The following is a 25,471-nucleotide window of genomic DNA, read 5'->3' on the forward strand; positions in this document are numbered from 1 at the left end:
TAAGAATTTCATCTGGTTTGAAATGCAGGAATAAACCAAAGCAAAACCCATTTCCATCCCTCAGCATTGCACAGAAAAGTTTAGGAATGGGACTCTGCTGATTTGGGTGGAAAAGTGCATGAATAGAAAGCTAGCTGACACAAAAACTATTTCTAGTGGAGAACCTTAGATATGGGAGGTCAGTTTGGGATATTCCTCATCAACTAATCGAAAGAGAATTTAAAGTAACAACAATAACAAAAAAAAAAAAAAAACAGAGCAGAAGCAGGAATATGTGGGACAGAGTATGAAGTGCACACATCCCATCAAACCCCTTGCCACACACACAGATTTCACTTTCTCCTGACTTGCCAATGTCTAAAGTTTTTCCAAACTTAAAAGAAGAAAACCAATGAACCAACCAAAAAAAACACCTCCCCCAGACAAGCAACCCCAAAATCCCAAAAAATCACATAAATCAAAAAACCCCAAACACATTAACCAAGAGCCAAAAAACCATTTTTTGTTAACCCAGAAAATTGTATTTTGCCCTCATTTGGAATAGGAGAACATTTAGATATTCCAGTTTGTTTTCTCTACAACTCACACATAGCTTTCCAGCAATCCTCAGAACTGGGATGGTTAGCACAGTATTGGGGTAGTCCTACTGACAGTGGAAAGAGAGGGAAAGAGGCAGGCAGGTATTAAACTGCACAGTTTTAATTTTTTTTAAAAACTTGTGATACTGACCTTTAATGACAGGTGTCTGCAGAAGTGTCGTACTCCACTGTACATTAAAACAATCCCCATAAAAGTGTTGGAAAACAGTAAGAATATGACCAATAAGGTCAGGCACAGGAACAGTTATTTTTCTTTAATAGTTATCTTCGTTATTTGGCAGTGACATTTCAATATTAACATACTCTGAAAACATGCATTGTATGCAATAACTTTATTAGGGTCAAATAGATATCACAATATAGATTCATCCACTGAGTAGCCATAAATTGGTTACAACAATCATAGAAGAGACTAAGCTGTTTTAAGCTAAGATGCTTTCAACATTACAGCTCATACAATAAGATTATATACTGATACACTTTGATCTAGAAATGCAGATGATCAGTTTTGATTAGTACATTGTGCTTCAGGCTTTCATTTGTGTCAATGCATCCCATATGCTGTAGTGAGGGAGGGTTGAATTTCCCAGGGAGGAATCCAAACAGGCTACAAGTCTGGCTCTGGCTCTTTCAGGACGAGCTCCTCTGAGCCTGGGTTATTTGGTCAATCCAGTTACATTCTCCATTAGCACCAAGCTAGTGCTCAGAGCAGCAATCTAACAGAGGGATATCTAACAATCTTGAAACAGCACGGACAGAAAGGTTTTCTTCTCATCAAAGGGCACAAAGGAATATTTATGCTTTGTAAGGTCACAACAATACGTGCGGTTTTCATGTTGCTGTGTCAAGCAACAGGGAGTTTGTTCCACATGATTTTGTGTACTGATATCTGCACCTCTGTTATCTTAGTTAAATAAATACCTTTGTAAACATATAACACAGTTACTTGGTCCTTATTCTCCACAGCTCACGTTAAAAGATTCACAAAACATCCATAGAAATAGTGATTTATAGAAGGAATACTTAGCTGAGCTAAATGGAATAAACATTGGTCAGGTACCATAGATACTACTGAATGCCATTTCAAGGAAAAACAGTTTAGTTACAAAGCATTCAGAACTTGGGTAAGCCATATATTCAACTCTGCAAAATATATAAAAGATGCATACTTCTTTTAAACAGACATTTAACAAAATGTAGTGGCAGAAGTCGAGAAGTTCCATTTACACAGTCCAGACATTTGGTAGTATGAAACTGCTTATCCATGCACTAAATTACAGATGGATGACTCAGTTAACTGAAATAATAGTAAAATCTTCTGAAACAAAAAGGTATAACCAAAACAAACTCTCTGAAGAGTCACAGACAGGCAGTTCTGAAAATTTAGGTGCAATGTTACATGCATGGATATACAGAATAATCTGTAGAAATCATAGTAAAACACTTCCGTTTTTCACCAAAATGCAGAAGGAAATTCAATTATATTATGCATATTAAATACTACTGACTTGAGGCTACAAAAAGCTTCTACCATCTTAACACATACAAAACTACCCTAAAGTTATCTCTACAGTACGTACTACAACAGCAACTCCAGGTCACCGGCGAGGAGCACATCCCCTGTGTCTGGCTAGTCAGGGAAAGAAAGGCCAACTCCAGCCCACTGGCCACCTCCCATCTGCCAAAGGAGGTGGGCTTAGACCTTTAATGGACATTAAACACTGTGTTGTAGTATTAATTTATGTAGAACCCTTAAAAATCTGGTGCCACTGAAACTTGAGACCTGTTAAACTCTCTACTTGCGAGGGATGCAAGAGCTTGTGCTGCGTGAACCCTAAATCTGATTAGCAAAGGAGGTTGGCCCGCTCTGCCCATAGCTCTGGGACTGGCCATATTCACCCACCTGGCCATAGGAGCCTGGCTGGTTGTAGCCACCAGCTGGCCCATAGCTGTCTTGGTTGTAGCCACCTTGGTTGTAGCCCCCGGGCTGCTTCTCCATGGTGTCTGCAGGGTGGCGCTGGCCTGAGGAATGCCAGCCCGTCTCCTTAAACACAAACCAAATGTTGCCTGCCCACAGGATAAAGTTCAAGTAGCCAAAGACCTGGGTGGAAAGAAGAGGAGCTCGTCACCAGCAGCCACAGTCTCACAGCTCAACCTAATGTTATGGTCCCCACCATGACATTGGGTCCCGGGGGAAGGCAAAGCTGCTCCCACCCCTCCTTCCCAAGGACAAGAAGAAATGGCCTCAAACTGTGCAAGAGGAGGCTCAGACTGGTTATTAGGAAAGATCTCTTCACTGAAACTATTGTCAAGCTCAGATTGGTTATTAGGAAAGATCTCTTCACTAAAACTATGGTCAAGCACTGGAACAGGCTGCCCAGGGAAGTGGTGGGGTCACCATCTGTGGGGTAAGTGTAGATGTGGCACTTAGGGATATGGTTTAGTGCTGGATTTTGCAATGCTGGCTTAGTGGTTTGACTTCATAATCTTAGAGATCTTTTCCAACCTAAATGATTCTCTGATTCTCCCAAAACCCACTGGAAAATTTTCTCAGTTTTGGAGCAAATTCCCAAATTCACCTCGCTTAGATGTAGCTCACAAGGTGTTTGCTTTGCTTTTTTCCAAAAAAAATATGGAGTTTTAAGAGCAATTTTTTTTTTTGTTTGAAAACATAATCTAGTTTAAAGAAATTGTGGAAAGATAAAATTGAAGGAAACTAATTAAAAAGAGAGCTCTTAATTGGTCAGATGGCCTAGAGGGGTTTTTTGTGTTTATTTTTTTAATGCGTTGAAGTCCAATTTAATGTTGGTTTTTTGTGGATTTTTAGAAGAATCTGTAAGGCACAAACATTTCCTTCTAAAGGAGCACACAGACCCCTTTGCAAGAGAGTTGCAGTGAGCAACTTAAAAGCAGAGGGGCAACCAATGCACTTGGACAGGCACTTTGCCTTTTCCCCATCCCAACCCTGCACACCCACCCTGCTGCTGCTCCATGGCAGAGCTGCTGTGACTCACAGCCTGCCTTTCCCTGCAGCAAGACTGCACTTCCAATTAAATCATGTCAGCTAACTGCTTTACACCAGTCAATTTAGGTCAATACATGGCCAAAAGATGAAAATACACTGCAAGGTAAGGGTGAACAGCAGCAATAAAAGTCACTTACAACCGAAGTGTTGAGGCTTGACATAACAGGGCTGCGAACAGGCAAGCATTTGTTGGACTGCTGTTTGCAGGCAGACATCAGCAGCAGCACTTCATCAGGGTCAGTTGCAACCTTTACATCTGACAGTCCTTTAGCCCAAGCAGATGAGCTCACTAGCCACAAGAATGAGAAGACCACTGTCACAATGAAATCCTAAAAGACAAATTGGTTAGAAGCATTATACTGGTGTGTCCATTGGAAAGGAAAAAATATTCAAAATCACCAGAAAACTGAAAGCTTGTGTCAGAGGAGAGAAATAGCAAGAGGTTGTTACTTAGTGGAAGGTTGTGTTACTGTCATCACCCACAGAGCTAATTTTCAGAAGGGCTTGACATGCTTAATGGGGCAGAGCCCCTGGCTGACATTTGCACCCTTGGCCTTGAGGCAAGATTCCCACAAACATGTGGCCTGAGCTGCCTTGAAAATGTGGCTGTTCACAGCACCAGGCTGATGCATTGGGATCAATTACAAAATGCACATGCCTGTAAAGAAGCTCGGCCCTCCTACAAACAGTCGGGGTGGGTTTCCAATAGGAAGTGTTTCTGTCTTAGGGAAAACCTGAAATTGGCTAATCCTCAGGTATCAGATGAGGAGTTTTCTCACCAGCCACAGGTAAGGCCAAATGTCCCTGCTGTATAAGCCATGCAGCCACTAATTACCATGAGTGAGCAAGTAAACAGCAAGACTTGCCAAGCAGAGACTCCTCCCTGGCCTGGTAAAGCACTGGCTCCAATTTCCCATCCATGTCAAAAGAGGGGAGAAGGTGGGGTGGTCCCTCCAGGTTCCAGCAGCTTTGCTCTGATCCACTCTGCTCACTTTCCCCTTGAAAGACTCTCGGGAGCATGCACAGGCATAAACTTCTCCTTGTCTTAGCCAGAACAAGTGGCCAAGTGACACTGTTGTTGTGTGGGTTTGGGGGGAAAGGAGGGAGGAGGTGTGATTTTTCAAGCTTTCTTGTGTCTTGCTAAAACAGAAGAGCCTTTCTGCTGTCATATTTCATCCCATCTGTCAGCCCACAACAGATGGCAGAGGTGCCAAAGTCTAACATACCACTAACTGCATCGCTGCGTCTTGATATCCCACCTCCCGTGGGGCTGCTTCCCCTTCCCCCTTGCAGAATAAAGGTGTGCATGGAAGGAAGGGAAAACACTCATTAAGGACCCAGTGTTTCAGGTTGCTTCTCGAAGAAATAAGCAATCCCTAGGAAACACCATTCTCATGTAGAAGCACACCTGACCTTTGGGGAAGGAGCTCTCCGTGGCACCACAGGGGTGCAGGTCCCGTCACGACGGACGAGGCACCAGTCAATAAAGGGAGCCATGAACAAAGGATGTCTCCACTGACACAGATGGGATTAAATTAACTGTGCTTGGATGCTTTCCCAAAGGATACATCCTTCTCTTTTAACAATTTGTTTTCTGCAGGCCTGTGTCTGCCACTGAGCTCTGAGCTCCTCTGACCTCCTTCATGCTGCCCAAATGGGCTCTCTTGAGGAGCGTGAAGCCCAGGAGCTGACAACTCCCTTAACACCCAAAGAGACTCCGTGTGGGCAGGGGCACATAGCCCAGAGTAATTCTTCTTCTCACAGAGATTTCCAGCAAAAGAAATTACTGTATCTCACATGTCTTAGCAGTGAATGAGAAAGAGATTCCTAGAGGCAACGGTTCAATTGCAAACATTCCCTAAAAATTCCAGCTGGTAGAAACACGAGATGTCTGCTGAGCTGTGGATGATGATGGGAGATGCTCTTTATTTGCTGTGAGGTTTGACATGCTCTCAGCCCAGATGCCAAGCCCCCATGCAGTTTCGGACTGACACAAGAGATGGGGACACAGCAGAGTTTTGGGGAATGTATTTTCCAAATGCCCAGCAACCCTTTCCCAGTGCCACCACATTTGAAGCAAACTAAACCCAGCTCTGTAATCAGTGCACTGGCAGTGTCAATTAAAGAAATGCATAACAGCAGGTAGAAATTTGATGCAAACAGAGACAAACTGACTAAAATTAATGCAACACAGGAGATCGAACTTGCTAAAAAGAGAGAAATTTTAAAAGCAAGGAAAGTTCTTGAAGCAGATGACAGCAGCAGGAATACAGACCTGCTGCTGAGCTTACAGGCCCTGACCCCATGTTGGAGAGGCTCATTGCACAAATTACTGCATCTGCATGATACAGTCTGACTGCTGGTATAGCCCAGATCCAGGGCTGTAAGTCCTTCCAGAACATCCCACGGCACTGTGCAGTTGAGGGGATGGCCCTAAAGGCATTGAGTATTTCATGTTATTTCTCAAGTCTTGTCTTTCCCATCACACTCCATGCTCCAGCCTTCTCCTGACTTCCTCTGCTCCCCTGTGCCAGGGTGTTCACAAAGTCTAAAACCCTGCCCTCTGTGCTACAAGCTTCCCTGTTTCAGAGCAGGTCAGAGCCTTGGGGAAAGGGCTCTTGCTCCTGGGGTATCAGGATCAGCTCTTCTATAGAGGAACTCCCAAAAACTGTGAAGTCTGGCTGGTTCAAGAAACACACCAAACCAGAAGGGAAAGATGGCACAGTGGGACTCAAAGAGGAAACCATGCAGCCTGGCCAACAGCTGGCCAACAGCTGGCCAAGGAGACAGGACTGAAAGGCTAATGGAACACTGGGATTTTTTCAGTAGGTGCTCTCATCAGGCCTACACGGTCAGACTCAGGCTCTCAGAGGACTTCTTCTGCCTCCTCTGTACAATGCAAGGAGCAAAATGATTCTATGACTAGAGTGAACTTGCATCTTCCTATTTGTGTTGAATCTTTGAGAACCTTCAGCTTTGGCTGGAACCTGAACCTCTCTTGTTTTCAAGTGGGTTTGAATTCCTGGCTGAACATTTTCACAGCTCTGGGTGGAACAGAGTTACAAGATAATGACATGCTGAAAATAAAAGTGAATTTCAAGCTAAGCTGTTCTGTGGCTTAATGTCTATCTGGGGAATTTCTAGTTGGTAATTAAGGCCAGAGTGCCTGCATGCTAAAACATACTAAAACAAATCTTGCATTTCAATGTTTAATATCCCTATAGCATGGGTGAATTTTTTTTCCTTTGGAACAAAATAATTTTTTGCAGTTGCTCTCTTAAAATGATGTCCAGATCTCTTGAGTGTGTATTTGTATGATTACACTACACTTCTAATTACCAAGTTTCTCTCTCAGATCTCAGCTGAGATACTTTGCTCTGCCTACAGATGCCTTTGGGAAAGAAGGAAAACATAAACATGTAAAGAAAGGCAAAAACCAAAATTTAAAATACTCCGAATATACAAGGAGGGACTTTTTAAGATCCTGAAGTATGTGCGAAAAGAAAAAAAAATTCTTGCTGCCTTTTTCAAGTTGAAACTTGTTATTACTGAGTTTGCCAAAAATGTCTACTCGGAACAATTTTATATATTACACATTTTAGAATAGAACTGTGAATGCCTTTTCTTTTTATAACAATTGAAATATTTCTCCTTGCTATCAAGCTACTTACTGGTTTTTGCAAAATGTCCCTCTTTGAAAGGGGCAGTCACTTACAGTCACTTAAACCTCCTGAGCACAGCTTTGGATTGCCCAGTGTCTGGCACAACCTCACCCAGCCAAGAGCCTCTGCAGAAGCTGCTCAGAAAGGGGACATGTTTCATCTGCTCCAAGCTGGTCAGTGGCTTCACCAGCCCCTGAAGGCTGTGACACACATGTCCCTGCCTGCCCTCTGTGCCCTGCTCTCCCTCCCAGCCAAGTCTGGCAGGATGGGCTTGGGCTGTCATGGCTGGAAACAGGCAAAGCCTCAGCTCTGGCCTGGCCAGAGTGCTCCTGGCATCCCTCCTCCCTCACAGAGCTGCAGCTGCTGCCTTGGAACTGACTTCCATGCAGAGCTCATGCTACAAAACCTTTCCATTTGTGAAAACCCTCTCACACATTTGCAGCCTCCAAGGGAGCAGCTCCTCAAATGCTGAGGTCCACGAGCCCTCCTAGTCAGAGCCTGTCTGGCACTGCCAACAGCTTTCATGGCCATCCACGCAGCAACAGAGGGAGATTTCTTTACCCAGCAGAGGCAAACCACTCAGAGGATTTGCTTTCACAGTCACAACCACCCTAAATTGCAGAAGTAGCCCAGGGAGAGGCACAGCCCTGGTCCCAGCTGGGAAAGTGGCCAGCAGCAGATTGCCGCAGGCAGCAACGCCTTCCCACTGTGGCATTTTAGCTCTTTTTTGGTTTGAACCAGGTCCCACCCCAGATTTTCTGCCGAATGAAGCTTTGAAAGAATTACATGCTTCCTGCAATAGTGTAAGGCCTTGCAAGCTTGCTTCACAGGGAAGTGCAGAGCCTTTTGGGAGGCACCAGCATGTACAGCAAGGTCACCCTGGCTTGTGCTTTAAAAGGAGATGACAAGAGCAGGCTGAAACAGCTCTTTGAAATGCAAAGAAATACTCAGGTTCTTCCTAATTTCATTTTTCAACTGTAAAGGATTCAGTCTTTGTTTTTATAGATGGCTCTTTATTCTTTTCCTGTCTATTTTTTAGACAACTGGACACTAGTGAGGAAGTACAACATTTAATCAAAGAGGTGTCCAAGACCTGGGTGTACTTAACTCACTCAATCTGCAACATATGTAAGGAACCAAATGACTTTCTGCATAATGTCATTATTCATGGGACTCCAGATCCCATGAAAGGAAAGATCTCATCTTCTTAAGATATAAGCATCTTTATGCACCATAAGAATGAGATTAGTAAGTAATCACTATATAAATGAAATACCTCTTTTCAGGGCTATGTCAGTCCCTTTCTTGGCTGAATAATTGTATGCTTTTATATTAATTGACTGGAATATTAATAAAGTGATTTGCATTTATGCATGAATGCATGTGGTTCCTCATGGCGAAGCTGTAACTTCCCAGAGACAAACCTGAAGGCACACAGGACTGTCAGCATGTGGATTTTAAATGGAACACATATGGGGTAAAGAAACCATAGGAAAAGTAAGAATCCCGAGTGATGGGGACTGATACACATTGACTGTGACTATTCTTTCTTTTCTGAGAGACATATGGAAACATCCTATCCCTGATCCCCTGAAATTTCAGCACAGCTGGGTTGGTTACTCTCTGCTTGCAAGAAGCTCCAAAGGTACAGACCTGAAGCAGAGCATCAACAGAGGGGCCTGGACTGGCAGCCCCAGGGTGCAGCTCATCTCTGCTCTCATCACAAACCAGCAGGGCCTCCCCAGGTATTGGTGTTAAACAAGTGGAAACCAGCTTAAGCTGGTTTGGTCTGAGAGATGGGGATGTACTGAAAACTGGTGGCATTTTGTACATGGCATTCTTTATAATCTAAGTCACCACCTCCAATTAATTTCTTTTAGAAGTTTCTGTCTCTTGAGCACTAATCAGTCACTCGAGAAGCAGCCTTGCCCTCGTTGTACCCACCAAGGTGAGACCCCAGCTTCTCACGGCACACATGCACCATGTGGGAGTTCACAGTGGAATGAAAATCACAGCTGTGGTTTGTAGAGCTCAGAAACACACAGCATGTTTCTATGAGGTACTGAATCCCTGCTCCTTGTTTCTTCAGAAACTGGGACTCCAACCTCTCCTAGGTTTATCCATCTGCATGGACCTCTCCAGAGGATCCCTCAGGGAGCCAGCAAGGGAAGCAGAGGCTGTGTAGTGCAAGGACTCATCATTCCCTCTGGGAATGGATGAGTAACACAACCAGGGCCCCATGACCAAAAGGAAGACTTTTATCCCCCAAACCTGACAGGCAATATTAGCAACAGAAATGGTTTACTGCATAGTGAATAAACACACCCCTGCCATCCAAACAGACAGGGAGCAGTTATCTGCTTCTCCCACTGGAAATATTCCCTTGCTATCATGCCTCACTTCGCACTGAATGCTAAAATATTTTTCCACAGGTAAAGTGATGCTTTGCTGAGATCTCAGCACATGCAGTTTATTTCCCTGTATCTGTATAAACAAAGTAAACTTGAAACATTTGTGACTGAAATTTTCCCTGCATGTTTCTCGTGACTTAATGGTCATTAAATTCTATATAATCATATCTTCTGCACCCAGTCAGGCTTCTGCAATTTGGTAATGCATTGATGGTGACTGCCTGTGCAGGGGCCTTTTGAAAAATATAAAATTTCAAGTGAAAGGGGTTTTTTCCTCTCTTGACTTCTCCTGTCATAATCATTTTTCAAATCCTGAAAATTTGTCAGGAGAAAAAGGCAGCTCTGAGAGAGTGCTGCTTAAAGGCAGATGTCATCCCAGACTGAGAAAATACAAAGCCAAGAGGAAGTACAAGGCTTAAAACAGGAATGGTTTTAACCATGAAATTGTGATCAGGCACTGCAGCAGAAGTAAGAATGGACGAAACCACCATCTTCAAACTCTTCACAAAGAGAGAAAAACTGGTAGTCTGGACAAGGTGCCTGATGCACTGATCCTGCCTGGTGATGAAACAGAACGAGGGCTGCCCTGCCTCCTGCACCAACATGTGCTGCACCACAGATTTCTGCAGCACTTTTCTTTGGAAGGAACAATCTCAGGGATGAGACATACTCACACATCTGATCTGATACACGTCAGTTCAGAGCAGCATCTGCCTGGAGCTGGAGGATACACTGCCTGCCTCCTTCGCAGAGCTTGTGACATCCCTTAGGTGAGCACTGCAGCCCTGAGAAGCTCCTTTTCACTCCATGTTTTCTTTTTCCTTGGCTACTGATTGCTTCCTGGCTACAGCTGCCAGCCTTTTCTCTGGCTGGGGCTCTGCATTTTCCCAACAACTTCACTTCACAGATGGACTCATACCTGTCCTCAGCCAGGCTGTGGTGCTGCAATCATTGCACTGGACATTGTCCAGGGACACCAGCAAGGATGTGCTCCAGGCAAAAAAAAGTTATTTTTTTCTAAAAACACCAAATAGAACAGAGCTTGCAGTGCACAGGAGTTGCAGGAGCATTTGGCTGGGGAAGATGGGACTCTCCTCCTGTCAGGCATAACCTGACCATAACCCTCAGCCACTCCCAGAACCACTCACCAGCAGGAGCTGCTTCTGCTATAGGACAAACTCAAAAGCATCTTTATATTCTGAAAAAATAAGGTCATATAGCCTTGGTTTAAATACTGTGAAATTGCAAAGGGAGGCTTTGGTAACAGACACTGATTAAATTTAACCTGTAGATTCAATTACAATCCATTACACAGAACAAAGTGAGTCAATGTGATGTCAATGCTATAGCAGATTGTGCCATGCATCCTGTGATAGACACCACTGCAGCAGCTGTTTCAGGAAAATCCTGGACAAAGGCAAGTGGCCACATCATGATGTGACATATTAATACCATTGTTTATCTTTCCTTTTTCTGTTGCTACAGAGGATAAGGTGGCTGGTCAAAAGCAAGAATTATTTTCCGCAAGAAAATTAAGATGGAAGAATTCTGTAACAAATTCTTTGATGAAACAGTTTGAAATGAGATCTCACTTGATACCAAGAAGAAGCAAGGCACTATTTATTTACTTTTTCTGCAGTGACTCCTTTATTTTGCCTGTTCTTTGTCTCCTCTGTGAGGATTTCCTTACATTTCCACACCATTTCCTAGGACAGGAAAGGCCCCAGTGTGTTGGTTTGGCACAGCCTGGTTTTTGGTAGCAGGAAAGGACCACAGGGGTGGCTTCTGTGAGAAGCTGCTGGAACCTTCCACCATATCCAACAGAGCCAATCTCTGATGATCTCCTCTTTTCTTTTTTCCCCACCAATGAAGTTCTGCTATCATAGGGCTGAGATCCCAATTTTGCTACCACTCAGCTACGTGTTCATTTTTTGTGTGATCATCATCACTGTGGGCAGTGGGAGAGAAGCACAGAATTTCACAAGTACATACAGGACTAAACTCCTCCTGCATACAGCCTCCATTACCTTTGATGTTAAAATATTACATCACCATCAAGACAATGCAGAGATGCTTTGGGCAGGACACCTGGCTCTCCCAGACCATGACAAAACCTCAACAACCGAAGAAGCAAGAGGTGAAGACTACACCTGAAAACCCTGCAAATGCTGCAAACACTTACAATTAGAGGCCCTCTGTTGTTCTCACGGTACTTGTTCTGGAAGAAGATATAAACCACAGTGGCAGCCAGCGAGTAGAGGAAGGCGAAGACCGCGATGGTGACAAAGAACTCTGCCGAGGAGGAGAAGTCCCCGATCAAGGCGAGCGTTTCCCGGCGCTTGCCTTCACAAGTGGGAGCCTCAAAATTCACTTGATGCAACCTGGAAAACATCCCATAGAGCAGCAGGTGAAGCACAGGAAATGGAAGCTGCTATCTGAATAAAGCTGAACACATTTGCTCTGTCTCGTTCCTGATGCACATCGATCCCTGTGAATAACTGGCAGCTGTGGGCAGAGCCCAGCGAGTGCCAAGGTGAGACTGAGCAATGAGCACATCTTTTAATCAATCCTAGAGAAAAGTTTATGTTCCAGTGGTTTGGTACAACCCTCCCCATCCTCTCTGGGGTTTTGCCATGGCAACAACTGAAAAAGGATAACATGAGAAACAATTTGATTCTTGAATTCTTACAATCTGGGCAGCAGAAAACAGAGTCTTATCCTCAGGACTAAGCCCATGGGATACCCGTGTTTGGACACTCACAAATTCCTTGCATAAAATTGTCTGGGGCAGAGCTACCTGTGGCTGTTAGCCCATAGTGCTTCTACATTAAAGGCTTTTAAAATCAAGCTGCAGCAGAAATACACAACTTGGATCAAAGAAAAAGTCTGCCCTGGTGTAAGCAACCTAAGCCCTAACTTTATACTCATGACTGTTTATCAGTGACAGAGCTAATAGATTTATAGTTCTGTCTGGAAGCTCCTGTGAAAGACTTTTTTCCTGCAATAATTTTAATTTCTAATTCAGAAAAAGAAAGAGGATCCATGGAGGGGTCATTTTGGCAGGTCCTGTTGCATTGCACAGTGGGGACGTGGAGCCCAATGAGGGATCACATTGTTCTGCCCTGCACAGGCTGAGTGAGGGGGACGAAGCCAGCAGCAATTAAAGAACTGATGATCTGGTGCTGAGAAAGGATTAGGCCTTCTGGGATACATTCCTCTGCTCAAGGGCAATTAATGTGTGCAACAGGAAGCCAATGGGAGCAGCAGCCATAACTATATTTGGCTAAATAAAAAGTTAATTCCCCAGATGAAAACAAAGTACCCACAGCAGAAATCACAAGATGGATTATTGGTCATTGGAGATTTGGATGACTTTTTGCCTTTGCTGGTCCTGATTAAATGTACCCAAACATGTAGGCAGAACCTTTTCATCAGTGGTTGATGAACAACACCAGTTACTTGCCTCAGAGATTTTATTCTCTGTCATTGTAGTAGTGGTGGGATGAAAACAAAAACCAAGTCTGCCCAGATTGCAGAGATGAGCAGTGGCTGAATCACCTTTCCAGCATAAAGCCAGCAAAGCCTGATGAAATCTGCACACATGAGAGAGATCCTAATGCCAATGATCAGTTTCCTGACTTCACTGTCTTTATAGCAGAGTTTTCTTCCCCTCCCCAGGAGCCCTGAAACACAGACTGGACAACACGTGGTGCTGCAAGCAGCAGCTCAAAGTCCTGTGCATACCAAAGAGGAAATAACTTAGGGAATATTTCTACCAAGATTCAGACTTGGAGCTGCTGCCCAACCCTGCCCCTCTGACTGTCCACTGTCAACACAGCCCAGCCTCATCCTCAACAACCACCAGCCCTTACAAAACATGGCAAAGCAACTGAGACCATTTTCATTTTCTATTCTCTGTTTTCCTGACTGCACCTTAGTTCTGAATCATAAGCCAGAAAAAAATGTTCATACATTAACACCCCACTTGTACCTTCCCAGCAGTGCTTTTGTGGCCAGCAGCTGTCAGGGATACGAGATCACAGAAACCTTCTTCCATCAAGTTATTTTTATTCACTTGCTTTTCCTTTTAGATTTCCTTGGTCTCTTAGAGGATGTGCAGTAATTGGTGCCTCTTGTGGCCACCTCACCTCTGTCAAAACAACCGAGATCTCTGTTGTGCAAAGGGCCCCAAAATAGACCATGATTCAGACCTGGGAAGAGGAGCTGTGACAGGCAAGAGAAGTGAGGGAGCCAAGCCCTGCAGTGCTTAGGGTGGATGCTGACTTTACATGATACATCTGAAAAGCTTCTTTAAGGCAGGGGAGGATCACTGACAGAAAATCCAGTTTCACTAATCAAAGCCTTTTTGATCTGGAATGGCATCTCCAGGAGAAAGCTCTGATTTTTTCCCCATGATGTTGCTGAGTCAGCCTTTCTGGGGGCAGGATGGCTTGGTGATGACTCACAAAGCATTAACTGCCTCCGCCTCTCACTTTTGATACAATTCTACCTGTTCTGTCTCTTACTTCCTCTGACTTACTCTTCTTTCATCTTCTCTTATCTCTGTTTACACCCCACCTTTTCCTTCGAGTCATCCTTGGTCAGCGTCCTCCTTCTGCTGATTTTCCAATTTCCAGCACCACCCCTCTATTCCACCTTTGACTTTCCATTTGCCAAACAAAATCAGGAGCCCCAAGAGTGACCCTTTGCAATCACACCCTTTGCACTTTGGTAACATTTGTTAGGCTGCATTAACAGGAACGATTTTCACTGATTGATGGGCAATGCAAATAAGGAGCACAACAGTAATGAATTTACTTAATTAGGGAAACCTTTCCCCCTGTAAGCTCCTCCAGGGTGGTTTTTTTTTTTTTTGAGTTTTGCTATTAATTCAGAAATAAAGCTCCTGACTTTGGAACGTGACCTTGCATCCCACACTCAGCAGAGCTGCACTAAGGTCATCCTCGCTGCCCATTGTTTACCAGCAGCATCCTTTTGTTAACAGCAACTGCCATGGCCAAGCCATCCAGGCCGAAATTCCCTCAAATTCACTTCAGTCTGAACCAAGTCCACCAAAGGCAGTCAAGTTTCACTGATGAAGTCACAGTAATTAAGGGCTTCTGAGGCTTCTTCCACCACTTGGCAAACTTTCCATTGCCGTGGGAAATATGATGACAAGACAGCTGTATTGTCTGGCATGACAAGATCAAAAGAGGGCAGGAATGTTTTACAGTGAAAAAGGGGATTTTTGCATTGTTCCTCAGCAGCGAAGAGCAGTTACATTTTCAGATGCTAATTACCCTTGCTCTGAAAAGAATACAGGAAGCCAGACACATTGAACAAAGCTACAGCTGTTATATGTGCATGGGGGAGCAAAAGTTGTGCTCTCTCCATGTGAACATGAAGTTCCCTTTTCTTCCTGAACTTCCTCAGTACAATATTGAAGCCACAGCTCTTTTAGTCATAGCCCTCCATTTTTTTGGAGCAGCTTAATTCCCCTGATGATCCTTGAACATGAAAATAGTCATGAGCCAACTTCCCCAAAGACCTGTCTCACTCCCCAGCAGAAGGGTGAGTGATCTAATATTGTCTGATTCACCCCTTCAACAATGCACACAGGGCTTAGACTTGAAGCCAAGAGAACACACAATTAAAACAAGAATGTGCTCAAATGTTATTGATGAACCAGCCTGGATTTCCTCCCCTGGGCTTTGATTAGTGTGTGGATTAATAAATAACAGATAAATTTCTGCCTCCAAAAATTCTCAATGGGAGTTAGTGTTTCTCCATTCCTTTAGTAGGATCTAGTGAAAAACAGGCAAAAAACCCCCTCTGTTTTGGCAGGTTGTCCTATTTTCTGAAAATAGCATCTTGTAATCCACCCTCCAACTTGTCTACAACATGCTGGAATAAAATCTGCAACACCCACACATGTGCTTGCAAAAACCCAGAGATCCATTATCTTTTCATTGGGCTGTGTTTCCCCCCAACTTGTTTCTGGAACTCAAACTGTCAACTCAAAATTGTCTTTACTGCCTGCAAATCCCTGAGAGAAATAAATCACTAGAAATGAGTTATTGCAGTAGTGCTTGTGGAGGGGTTTCTTGGGAAATGTTTATCTTGGCTGATAATCTCCAAAATGAGGGGAAAATGAAATTTCAAAATACAGTAGTGAAATGCTGACATGCACAGAGCCCCTCAGCAAGTCAAACTGCTCTGCTGAGGCACAAAAACGTGACAAGGTTTACATCTTCCTTCCTCTGGGATGCAGAGTAAAGGCATTTCTTTTAGTTAGCCCTGAAAACACTGGAGTTCCCTCATTTCAGAGGACTGTGCTGGTGTGCCTCCAGCCAGCCACTCCCTGGGCAAATGTAACTTTTGGAGGTACCAAATATGGATTTTTTGGTAGACTTAGTGAAAGAATACAAATAAATGAGAGCCTTTCCTCACACAACAGAGCTCATCATTCCTGTAAAACTTCTCTAGAGATATTACCTACATTAAGAAAAACACTTTGAAAGTCATCTCTAATAGTCAGGTCAAAGCAGAAATCTGCCTGAAAATGAAAAGTCTTTTCTTTAAGGAAACTGGAGTCCACTGACTCTTCCAACACTCTTCCCAGCCTGCTCTTCTCACTGCAAAGAACACTTTCCCCAGTGCTGGCCATTCCTGAATGCTGGGTGTTAAAATCCTGTCTATCTGCAAGGCTGCTCACACACCAGGGAACAGATTTCCTAGATTTCCTTCCAGGCTTCAGGAGGATGGATGGAGTGAGCTCTGCATTCTCATCCTCCTCCTCCCCCCAGATCTGCTCTGCAGGGACAAACTCCTGAGTGGGGGGGACCCTGCAGCATCAAAACCATATCCCAGCAATTCCCAGAGGATCTCTGTCTTTGCACCCAGGCATCCAGGAGCTGCTGAAGTTAGTCTCAGGCAGAGAGCCTGTTAATACCACATTTGAACCCCTTAAAGCCATTAATGCTGAAGCTCTCTCCAGCCCTTCAAAGTCAAATAGCTGAGATGTTATTCAAGCCCTGGACAACTGTGGGGATGAGATGGGGTTTGCACCTCAGCAGGACAGCAGCTACCATGGAGGTGACTGCTCCCTGGCTCTTTTGCACCTTGTGCTATTCTGGTAAAATCAGAGGTTTCTACCCTTTTGCTAACAATGACAAGGCTGTTTCTCACTCCAGGCTGCTCTCCAACAGCTTTTTTCCTAATGAAGAAATTACCTAACTCAAGTATTCCCATCCTTTACATTGCCCATCTGCCATGACACACATCTCAGTGCTGCCTGCACATACCACAGCCTTTCAAAACTGAGATGTTTATCCATCCTTCCTAACTATCCCAGCAGTTTTCCATACCTCACTCTACCAGCTGCCCCAAAAAACAACACCCTTCCAGACTCCTCAGCACCCAAAGGTGCCCTCAGTACCCTCCTCCCCTACAGAGCAGCAGCACATTCATTTCCACCACATACCTGCCCCTAAAAAAATCTGTTCATTTTTATCTGCAGGCAGAAAGCAAAATTAAAATTTGCCCTCTGACTAAGCAATTCAAGCCTTGTCCTTTGTTTCTTTCCTTTCTAGAAGAAGAAGGAATAAAGTTAGCTGATCAAAGAGTATTTGAAAATATTTCACTTTGAACTTCTCTCCACTTAATAAATCCTCTCTGTTTATCACCAAAAAATGAATTCCAAAGCCCACATCACTCTAGAATTATTCAGCACTACCAGCCATTTCACACAAATACATATATCATCTTGCAAATATTTACTCCTAGCTCGTGTCCTGGACATTTGAACATCCTAAAGATCTCCCCTTTGTCACGGCTGACTTTAGTGGCTTACACCCATCCAAATCCATGTCCAGATCAGCAGGACCAAAAAAAAATTTAATTTCTCCTGTTAAGACAGGAAGAAAAGGTACACAACCCCTTTGAGGGTGGGTTCTGAAGGCGGTGGAACAGGGACAGCACTGGTGGTGGGCAGAAGGCAGCAGTGCCATACCCCAGCTTGAGATCCCCTGCAGGACCCACTCCCAGTGACTGTGTGCACAAAGCTCTTGGGAAAGAGCCAGCACAACATTCCTGGGGGAGGAAACATCTGGAGTGGTGCCAGCCCTGGGAAGGAGCCTCCCCAGGCTGTGCACGTAGCAGGAGTGCAAACCCTACTACTCCATCGTAGCACCAAAAAGCCAGCAGAAAGGCTCATTATAGAACACATGCTGCTGGGAGTGCCTGCTAAGCTGAGTGGGTGATCCCAACCCCACTTCCAAGCCTTTATCCAAGACCCAGATTTATCTCCCAAGATAATTTCACAGCTCTTCTCAGGAACACATGCTGTGCAAGCAGAGCACAGTGCTCAAAGACATGCTCCACCAGTCTGTACAGCCCAGATACCTTCTCAGATTGGGCACTTGCATTCTTGGTGGTACAGACTAGTGGCAATATACTCTGATTTCCCTTCACTGAGCTGTTTTTTTGGGAAAAACTGCTTTCAAGTCTCTGGGAAACTTTGCTACTACCTCTGAAGGAAGGTAACCCTTAATTATCTTTATAAAAAGCCATCATGTTCATGGATCAAGGAAAATTATAGGACCTGGAAATGCCACTGGCATACATTTACATCACCTCATAAATAACTGTCCAGGGTTACCTGGTCCCATCCTGATATCCTGGCTGAACCCATGGCTCTCATGTCCCTCCTGCTGTCCTCTCCTCTGGACAGACACAGGAAACAGCTTCCAAACTAAGAAGCTCCTGTCAGAGCCAAACAAAAGCTTCCATTTGGAGACGGATTTACAGACATTTAAACATCTACAGATGAAACATAAGCAGTAGAAATCATAAAGAAAAGCCATTGAATATAATAAGACCATTTCTAAGAAGTGGAAGTATCAAATCCCTGGGCAGTGTTTCTGCATGGAGCAGTGTGGGACTGCTGATCTGCCATTCCTGCACCCCAACACATCCTGCAGCTGCTCACACCACCTCCAGTTCACCTTCCCTTCCACCATCAAATGGGCTATGAACTCCATGGAAAAGTATTCCAAATCCTTGGGAATTGCCTGGTGTTCAGCCAGAACCACCTGAAAGCACAAATGCTTCACCCTGTCACAAGCAGTGTTCACATACATTTTCATCCAGATCCACAGACCCTGAAAGCAGCAATTTCATCCCCAGACCAACTGATATAAATACAAGAGCAATTACAGAAGATGCAGCAGCATTTACTCCTTTGTGCTGTATTTCAATATTACTTTGTTTTACTTTTTATTATTTAATTATAATTTTTCTCAAGTGAATTGTCCTAATGTACCTAAAGCAATCAAATTAAGTTCTCTGGAGAGTTTTATGGGATGAAACTCCCAGTCACAGTATGTACATTTGGAAGGATATGACAAATCCTTTCCTCAGGGAGCTGGTGGGCTGCAGCACAGGCTGAGCAGACTTGTGGGTCTGGTGATGGACCTGCAGACAAATTGCCATTACCTTCACACCTTGCATAGCCCAGGAGGTGTGAAACCACAGAGGACAGGCACTGAGTGGGGCTCTGCTGCACAGTCTTAGATGCACATCCTCTCCAGAGTCTACTGGATGAAAAATATTGCATTCATCTCCTGGAAAATAAATTAATGTAGAATCCAGGTCTGAGAGGAGACCAAAGACATCCCATGCACCTCATCCCCTACAGGCCTGGGGAAATCTTCAAAGCCCCTGCACAGCAAATGCACATTTTGGAGAAGAAAATAGGGGAAGGGCATGTGTTTGATTGTCCCCCAGCTGGGTCACCATGTGCCATACAGGGATCAAATACCAAACAAAGCAAAGCCAAAGGGTGGCTGCTTTGGTTGCTTCTGTACTGACAGCACGAAAATGTGCAAAAATAAATTTGCAAGGGAAGTTGCCTAAATTCTGACTTTTAGGAAAAGCTTTTGTGGCAGGCACAGATAAAACATCATCACTGCACAATACTGCAGAGACTATTCATGAATATATATTAAAAATTCAAATGGTGAAAAAACTGCAACAAATCCAAAATCAACTTCCACTTAGAGAACGAATTTGGCCTAAAGAATTAATGAAGAATTTTTCTGGCACTAAAACAGTGTTCAGCATAAAATATAGCCTCTATGAAGAAAAATCAGCCAGTCTGGATCATCCAAATTCAGGAAAAAGCCAATTTTTGAGTGCCAAAAGAATAGCTCCACAATTGCAAAGTTTTAAGAAAGCATTCTCCCTTATCTGCAGCAGACACCATCTCCAGAAATTTCCTACCATTTTCCTTCCCCCTCCAGCTGTGTGTCCATGAGCTCTGTGTTCTTGCAAAGTTTGTACATAGACACCAAGATGAGAACTAACCAGTCTGAAGAGCTGTGAACCAAGACAAACCTCCTCTATGGCCCCAGTTCTACATTGTTTGTTCTGAGTTTTATGGGATTAAAAGCTACAGAGTAGAAGCAGAACACTGATGACAGCAGCAGCTGAGATAACCTCAACATCTGGAGAAGTCATCTCATCTGCAGAGCTGCTGCCCCATCACAAAAATATTGCCTGGACCCATCAGCTTGTCCTTGGTTAACAGTTGTCCTTGCATTTAACTGGAGACTTCATGGTTTTACAAGTCTTCCTCCCCTGACCTCCTCAAGCACTGAGCCCCTGCTGACAGCCCTGAACAAGCAGAGGGTTTTTCACCCTTGGGCTGCAGCTTCTTGGCTGTTTACAAAGTAGTTTGAGCCAGAAGCCAAGCCATCCAGACCAGCCATGAAATTGTGGGGGTGGTGGGTGGCCTCTTACTTCAACAGCCCAGTTGTGATGAGGACCACATGCACAGGGTCAGCCCCAAAGAGAAGCTGAAGATGTGGTTTTATCAGATTTCTGGTAAATCTGATGTTATCAGATTTCTATAGATGTCATGCAGGAACAAAGGGTGATTGGAAGCATCTCTGGTCCCTCACTTGTGAGGAAAGGACACTTGCCTTTATCCACAGTTCCAAAAGTGCAAACTGGAAGTAATGACCATTCTTTGCCAAGCTTGATGATTTCTACAAAGTGGCTTTTGAAGACTGTAACTGGGGTCAGGAGGAGGCCCTCAAAACTAGAAAAGTCACAAAGTCATCCATGTTTTAATCTGTTTTAATCAAACCAGCAGCAGTTCCATCAAACCCTGACAATAGGAATTACACTGTGCATTGTTCTCATGGACAGCTGTTACTGCAGACCACAGCTGTCCAAGTAAAAAAGCCCCATTTTTTCCCATTTTCTCTTTTTCTAAAAACAGTATTTCACAGTCACTGTGGTCCTTGAAGACTTGTGGAAATTGGAGAACACTGATTTGCAGTTTTCAATTACTTCAATAGTCTGTAGCCATGCACAAGCAAGCAAAAATCACATCAGGGCTCTGAACTATGGGATGCACTCTTTAATCACTAGAGCCAGTTATAAAAATGTGAAATATCCTTCCCTATTACAAACTATGCTCATTCAAAGCTGGAAAGAAAAGTACTTTTTTTGCAGACCTGGATCACCTTTTCCCCAGCCCAGGAGACAATCTAAGAGCAAACAGCTCTAACTAAACCAACCATTGATCAGTGCTCAGTTTGGCTTTGCAAGCTCCATGTTCAGGTTGCTTCCAGACTTGTTTCAGTACAGAGACTTGACCAAGGTCTCTGATGCCTTCACTGCCAGGGAAGTGCTGGGGCCATACTTTAAATAGCTCACAAAGTTCTTGCATTCACGTCAGAATGGCACAAAATCTTTTAACTGGCTTTCCACTGGGAGATTTTGAAAAATTGAGCTGCAGTTTTCTGGATAGCCCTGTAAATTACCAGAATGTAAAATCACAACTGAGAAAAAAAGGTCTATTTCCTAGTTAAAAATATATCTTAATGCTTCAGTTTGCATCATTAAGTCATATTAAATATGAAGATACTTTGTGAAGGTGTCACAGTCATAGATATTTGTAACCTGAAGGATTTGCTGAATTTTACCCAGCAGGATGCAACATTATCTTCCTCATTCATACAATTTCCTCTTTCCACTAACAGTAGAAGTTCTGGTTAGGCAAATTATTCATTAAGAGGTCAAAATTAGGTATAAAAAGCACTGCTGAGGTCAGAGTTTGAAACAGTTGTGAAAAATAATTAAAGCCATGACTGAGCTCTCAGTGCCCATCCTACACAGTTTATATAACAGGGATATTGGTGAAAATCTCCAGCTTAGCTGATGTATTACTGAACATTTTTCCTCATCAGTTCAGCTGTTAACCCCAGATCTGTAGTGCCAGATGAGGCAGCCACAGTTTGGCAAGAAAAGGGACTGAAGTAATGCAGCTTTCACTATTGCAGATCCAGAGGGAACCACTGTGGCACAGCTCGTGGTCTTCTGAACTCCACCCAATCATCCCTGCAACTCCTGCTTGTGCAAAATCTGCTTCCCAGAAGCACCAAGTTTTGTTCTAAGAATTTCCAGGGTGGAGAATTATCCCTTCATTAAGCTGGAATGGGTCATGCAAGGTTTAACCATCACCTCTCCCTTCCCAGGAGCTCTGCCAAATCCCCCTGGGAGCTGGGGCATTTTGGCACAGCTCACACCTGAAGCCAGTGCACAGCTCCTGCTGCCTTGCTTTTGCTCCTGTCTATGCACAGGAGGTTTATGAGACCACAGTTTGGTTTTGAAGAAGGGGCATCTTCTGTAAGGTGAAGACATCCAAAATAAAACACAAACCTTAAGGAGTTCAGCTGACTCTGTGACTTTATTCTTTCTTATCTCCAACCTCCCAAGAAGTCTGGGAGCAGAACCTGCCATTGCTGCCTGAAAGTCAGCACTGCAGGCAACTACTTAGTGGAAAGAATTTCAATTTATCAGCAGCTCTCAGTCTCCCAGCCATTACAGACATTCATAATCTTTCAGCCAGAATGTTTTTCACTGAATTCTGAAGCAAGATTTACAAATGGATGACAAAAAATAGAAGGATAGTACACCCTGCACAGAAATGTGCTAACATTAGCAGAGGCCTTTTCCAAAGAAAGATGGATGCAAAGCTCAAAAAGTTGGATGTTTTCTCCTTAATTATCATTTGTAGCTTCTAAGTAGGCAATTTAGATCTGGCTGTCATATTTCAAATGGAAGACCAGGCTGCCCATAGCATGTAGATGAGGTGAACACTTTCAAGGGTGCTCACTGGGAATGTCTTTATTCAAATGAGATGCTTAAAGTGAATGAAAAGATCCCATAAAACAAAATTTCCTTTTCTTTCAGAAGGAAGGACCACTTGAAGAGACAGCTTTACTAACACACTGAAAAGATACTAATAGGTGATTTAGAATAAAATGGAAAACATTTGTTTTGCTCACTGCTGGGATACAAAGATGTGCAAAGACATCTTTTCATCAGGGTCTCACATTAGCACCACCAGGAAATCCTACTCTGTCCTTCTGGTAACTGTGGCTCAGTGCTCCTAACACCTCTGCACACACTCCACCTAACCACTGGCTTAGGAGAGACTGTTTAAAATTTAACAATGTCATCCTGAGGTCAATACTTTCCAAGTAGTTTTCAGGATGAATGCCCCAAGAAAAGACAAGAGATGCTCCAAATTCATTCCCATGCAGCATTTAACTTGGGATAGACTCTGTATGTAGGTTTGGGTCAAAGCATCTCCAAAAGCTACAGACAAAGAGATTTTAGTCCAGGGTCTGCCTCAAGACTTAACTTCGGGGCTTGTATTGAGATGGTTTTTCCTTCCCATTGCCCTGCAGGCCCAACCAGCATAACATCTCTGCTCATGGGACTCCCAGGAGCCACAGAGCCCGCCAGCATCACCCAGAGCCAGGCTCTGGCACAGCATTCCTCCCTGGAATGGACAGGGCATCACCACAAAGAGCAGGTGATGGCCTCAGCACAGAGCACCTCTCCCAGCACATCACCACGAGAGCACCTCTGAGGTGCAAAGCTTCATTTAAATCAGTAGTTGAAGAAGCCCAAATGTTTCAGTGCAACTCTGCCAGCTGCAAGTAAAACATCAGGTTTGTGATGGGAATAATTAACTAGCAAAAAATCTTCAGTACAGACTCTGTAAGTTAAGCAAAGGAAAATAATTGCTTTGAGGAGGACGGGTAAAAAAGCATCTTAAAATAGTGAATATCAGTAACAAGTATGTACCCAGTAGGTGTACTGTTCAACCTCTTATTATCAAAGTAAGCCCAAGGAAAAACCAAGTACATGATAAAAATATTTCTGGGATCACAGAAAATAATAAACAAATAGGACCTTCACTAGGACTCTTATTACAGACAAAACATATTGCTTCAGGGCACTTGGATAAGTGACAAATCCAATCTGAAAGGGTGATGGACTGTGAGAGTAACAAATAATCCCAAGATACTGAATTTTTTTTCCACCCCCTCCAAGAATCATTGCCTGGGCGACGGTCAAGTTAATGAACATCCAAATGTGTGCCAAATTTGCAATAGACTCTGGATCAAGCACAGATCCTAATGCTAGAGAAAAACTGCTACTGTGGGGCAGGAAAATTGATTCCATATTTGAACTTGTAAAACTTCCAAAATGCATATACAGGTATCCATAGAATGGCTGATTTCTGCTTTAAAACATGAGGAAGGAAGAAATGTTCTGTAATAAAACTAGAATCAGGTCAAAATGAGAAAAAAAACCCCTCAGGTGAATATTTAAAACATCTTTATAAATATCAGATTAGGCATGGAGGAGTCTGGCAGGATCTGTAGAAGAGTGTGGCAGAGCTCCAAGAGACACTGTTGGAGGATATTAGGGTTTAGACTTCAGGTTAATTTCCACACTGCAGGGTGACTACAGGGTCATGGATGTGGGCTGCAGGAAGCTTAAATGAATCAGTGTAACTGTGGATGGAAAAGCATCCATCTCATCTCCTGTTCCAGGAGAGATGGTGGAGCCAGATTTGGGGTCAAGTACATCAATACTGGGGGGACTCTTCAGTGGTTTCTGCACCCCAGCAGCAGGAGCTCAGAGCAGAAGCTCAGATGGGAATGGCTCAGCTCCTCATGCTCCTGACACAGCCACCCTGCACAGGCAGGGCTTTTCTCCCAGGGATCCTGTCTCCCAGCAGTGCAAAAGCACCACTGCACCAGGTTGCTCTGGTAGTGGCTAGTGATTAGTACACTTTATGCTTTTCCTCACTTCCCCCTTTTCAAAGGGCAAATTAATCCAGGTCCAGAACTAACTAAGAAAGTGATTCCAGCAGAAACGAGAGGCAGCCACCTTGTGAAAAAGGTTTCTTTGGGTTTTCCTTTTGGTGCTCCACAATTTCCTGCTACCAGAGTTAGAACAGCAGTGAGACAACACAAGAGACAAGCATAACTTCCATATAGCCATAACTTTAAAAAAAGAAAAACCAAGAAAGAATTAATATTAGTTTAAAGGTATGTTTCAAAACTCCCTGTCTAATTGTACTAATTATTTCTCTTGGACTCATTTTTATTTCTTGCTGGAGACTTTTGCAATTTGTAGGTTGGGGCTGAGAAAAATCTCAATAAGCAGGTGTGAAGAAGCTCCTTTGTTTTGGGAGCATCTGGAGCTACCTGCTGTGGAGTGCAGCACTGCCTCTGTGCATTCAAGACTGGCCTGGGGCCACATGAATCACCCCCTCACCAGCCCTGGTTTTGTCCCTCCTGCATCCTCCTTTTCTTCAGCTCAGGTGATTGGCCCCAGAAGCATGTGGTCACAAGTGCCATGCCCATCCTTTCATTCTGATCTATGCCTATCCCCATTCTG

The 25,471-nt window shown here is 43.8% G+C and overlaps 1 protein-coding gene across 3 annotated transcripts in view; it reads right to left on the bottom strand.

Moving 5' to 3' along the window:
• Positions 1-916: 916 nt before the first annotated feature.
• Positions 917-25,471, bottom strand: part of SYNPR (synaptoporin) — a 98,214-nt gene continuing 73,659 nt past the window's right edge. For all 3 annotated transcript variants that reach the window (XM_030228131.2, XM_050979440.1, XM_050979439.1), the window contains 3 exons: positions 11,880-12,078; positions 3,762-3,953; positions 917-2,700 (listed from right to left, as the gene is read on the bottom strand). In XM_030228131.2, coding sequence (XP_030083991.1) covers positions 2,434-2,700; positions 3,762-3,953; positions 11,880-12,078 — 658 coding nt within the window. In that variant the 3' untranslated portion in view covers positions 917-2,433. The remainder of the gene's footprint in view (positions 2,701-3,761; positions 3,954-11,879; positions 12,079-25,471) is intronic.

The sequence above is a fragment of the Serinus canaria genome, chromosome 12 (assembly GCF_022539315.1).
Source record: "Serinus canaria isolate serCan28SL12 chromosome 12, serCan2020, whole genome shotgun sequence".
NCBI classification, from domain to species: Eukaryota; Metazoa; Chordata; class Aves; order Passeriformes; family Fringillidae; genus Serinus; species Serinus canaria.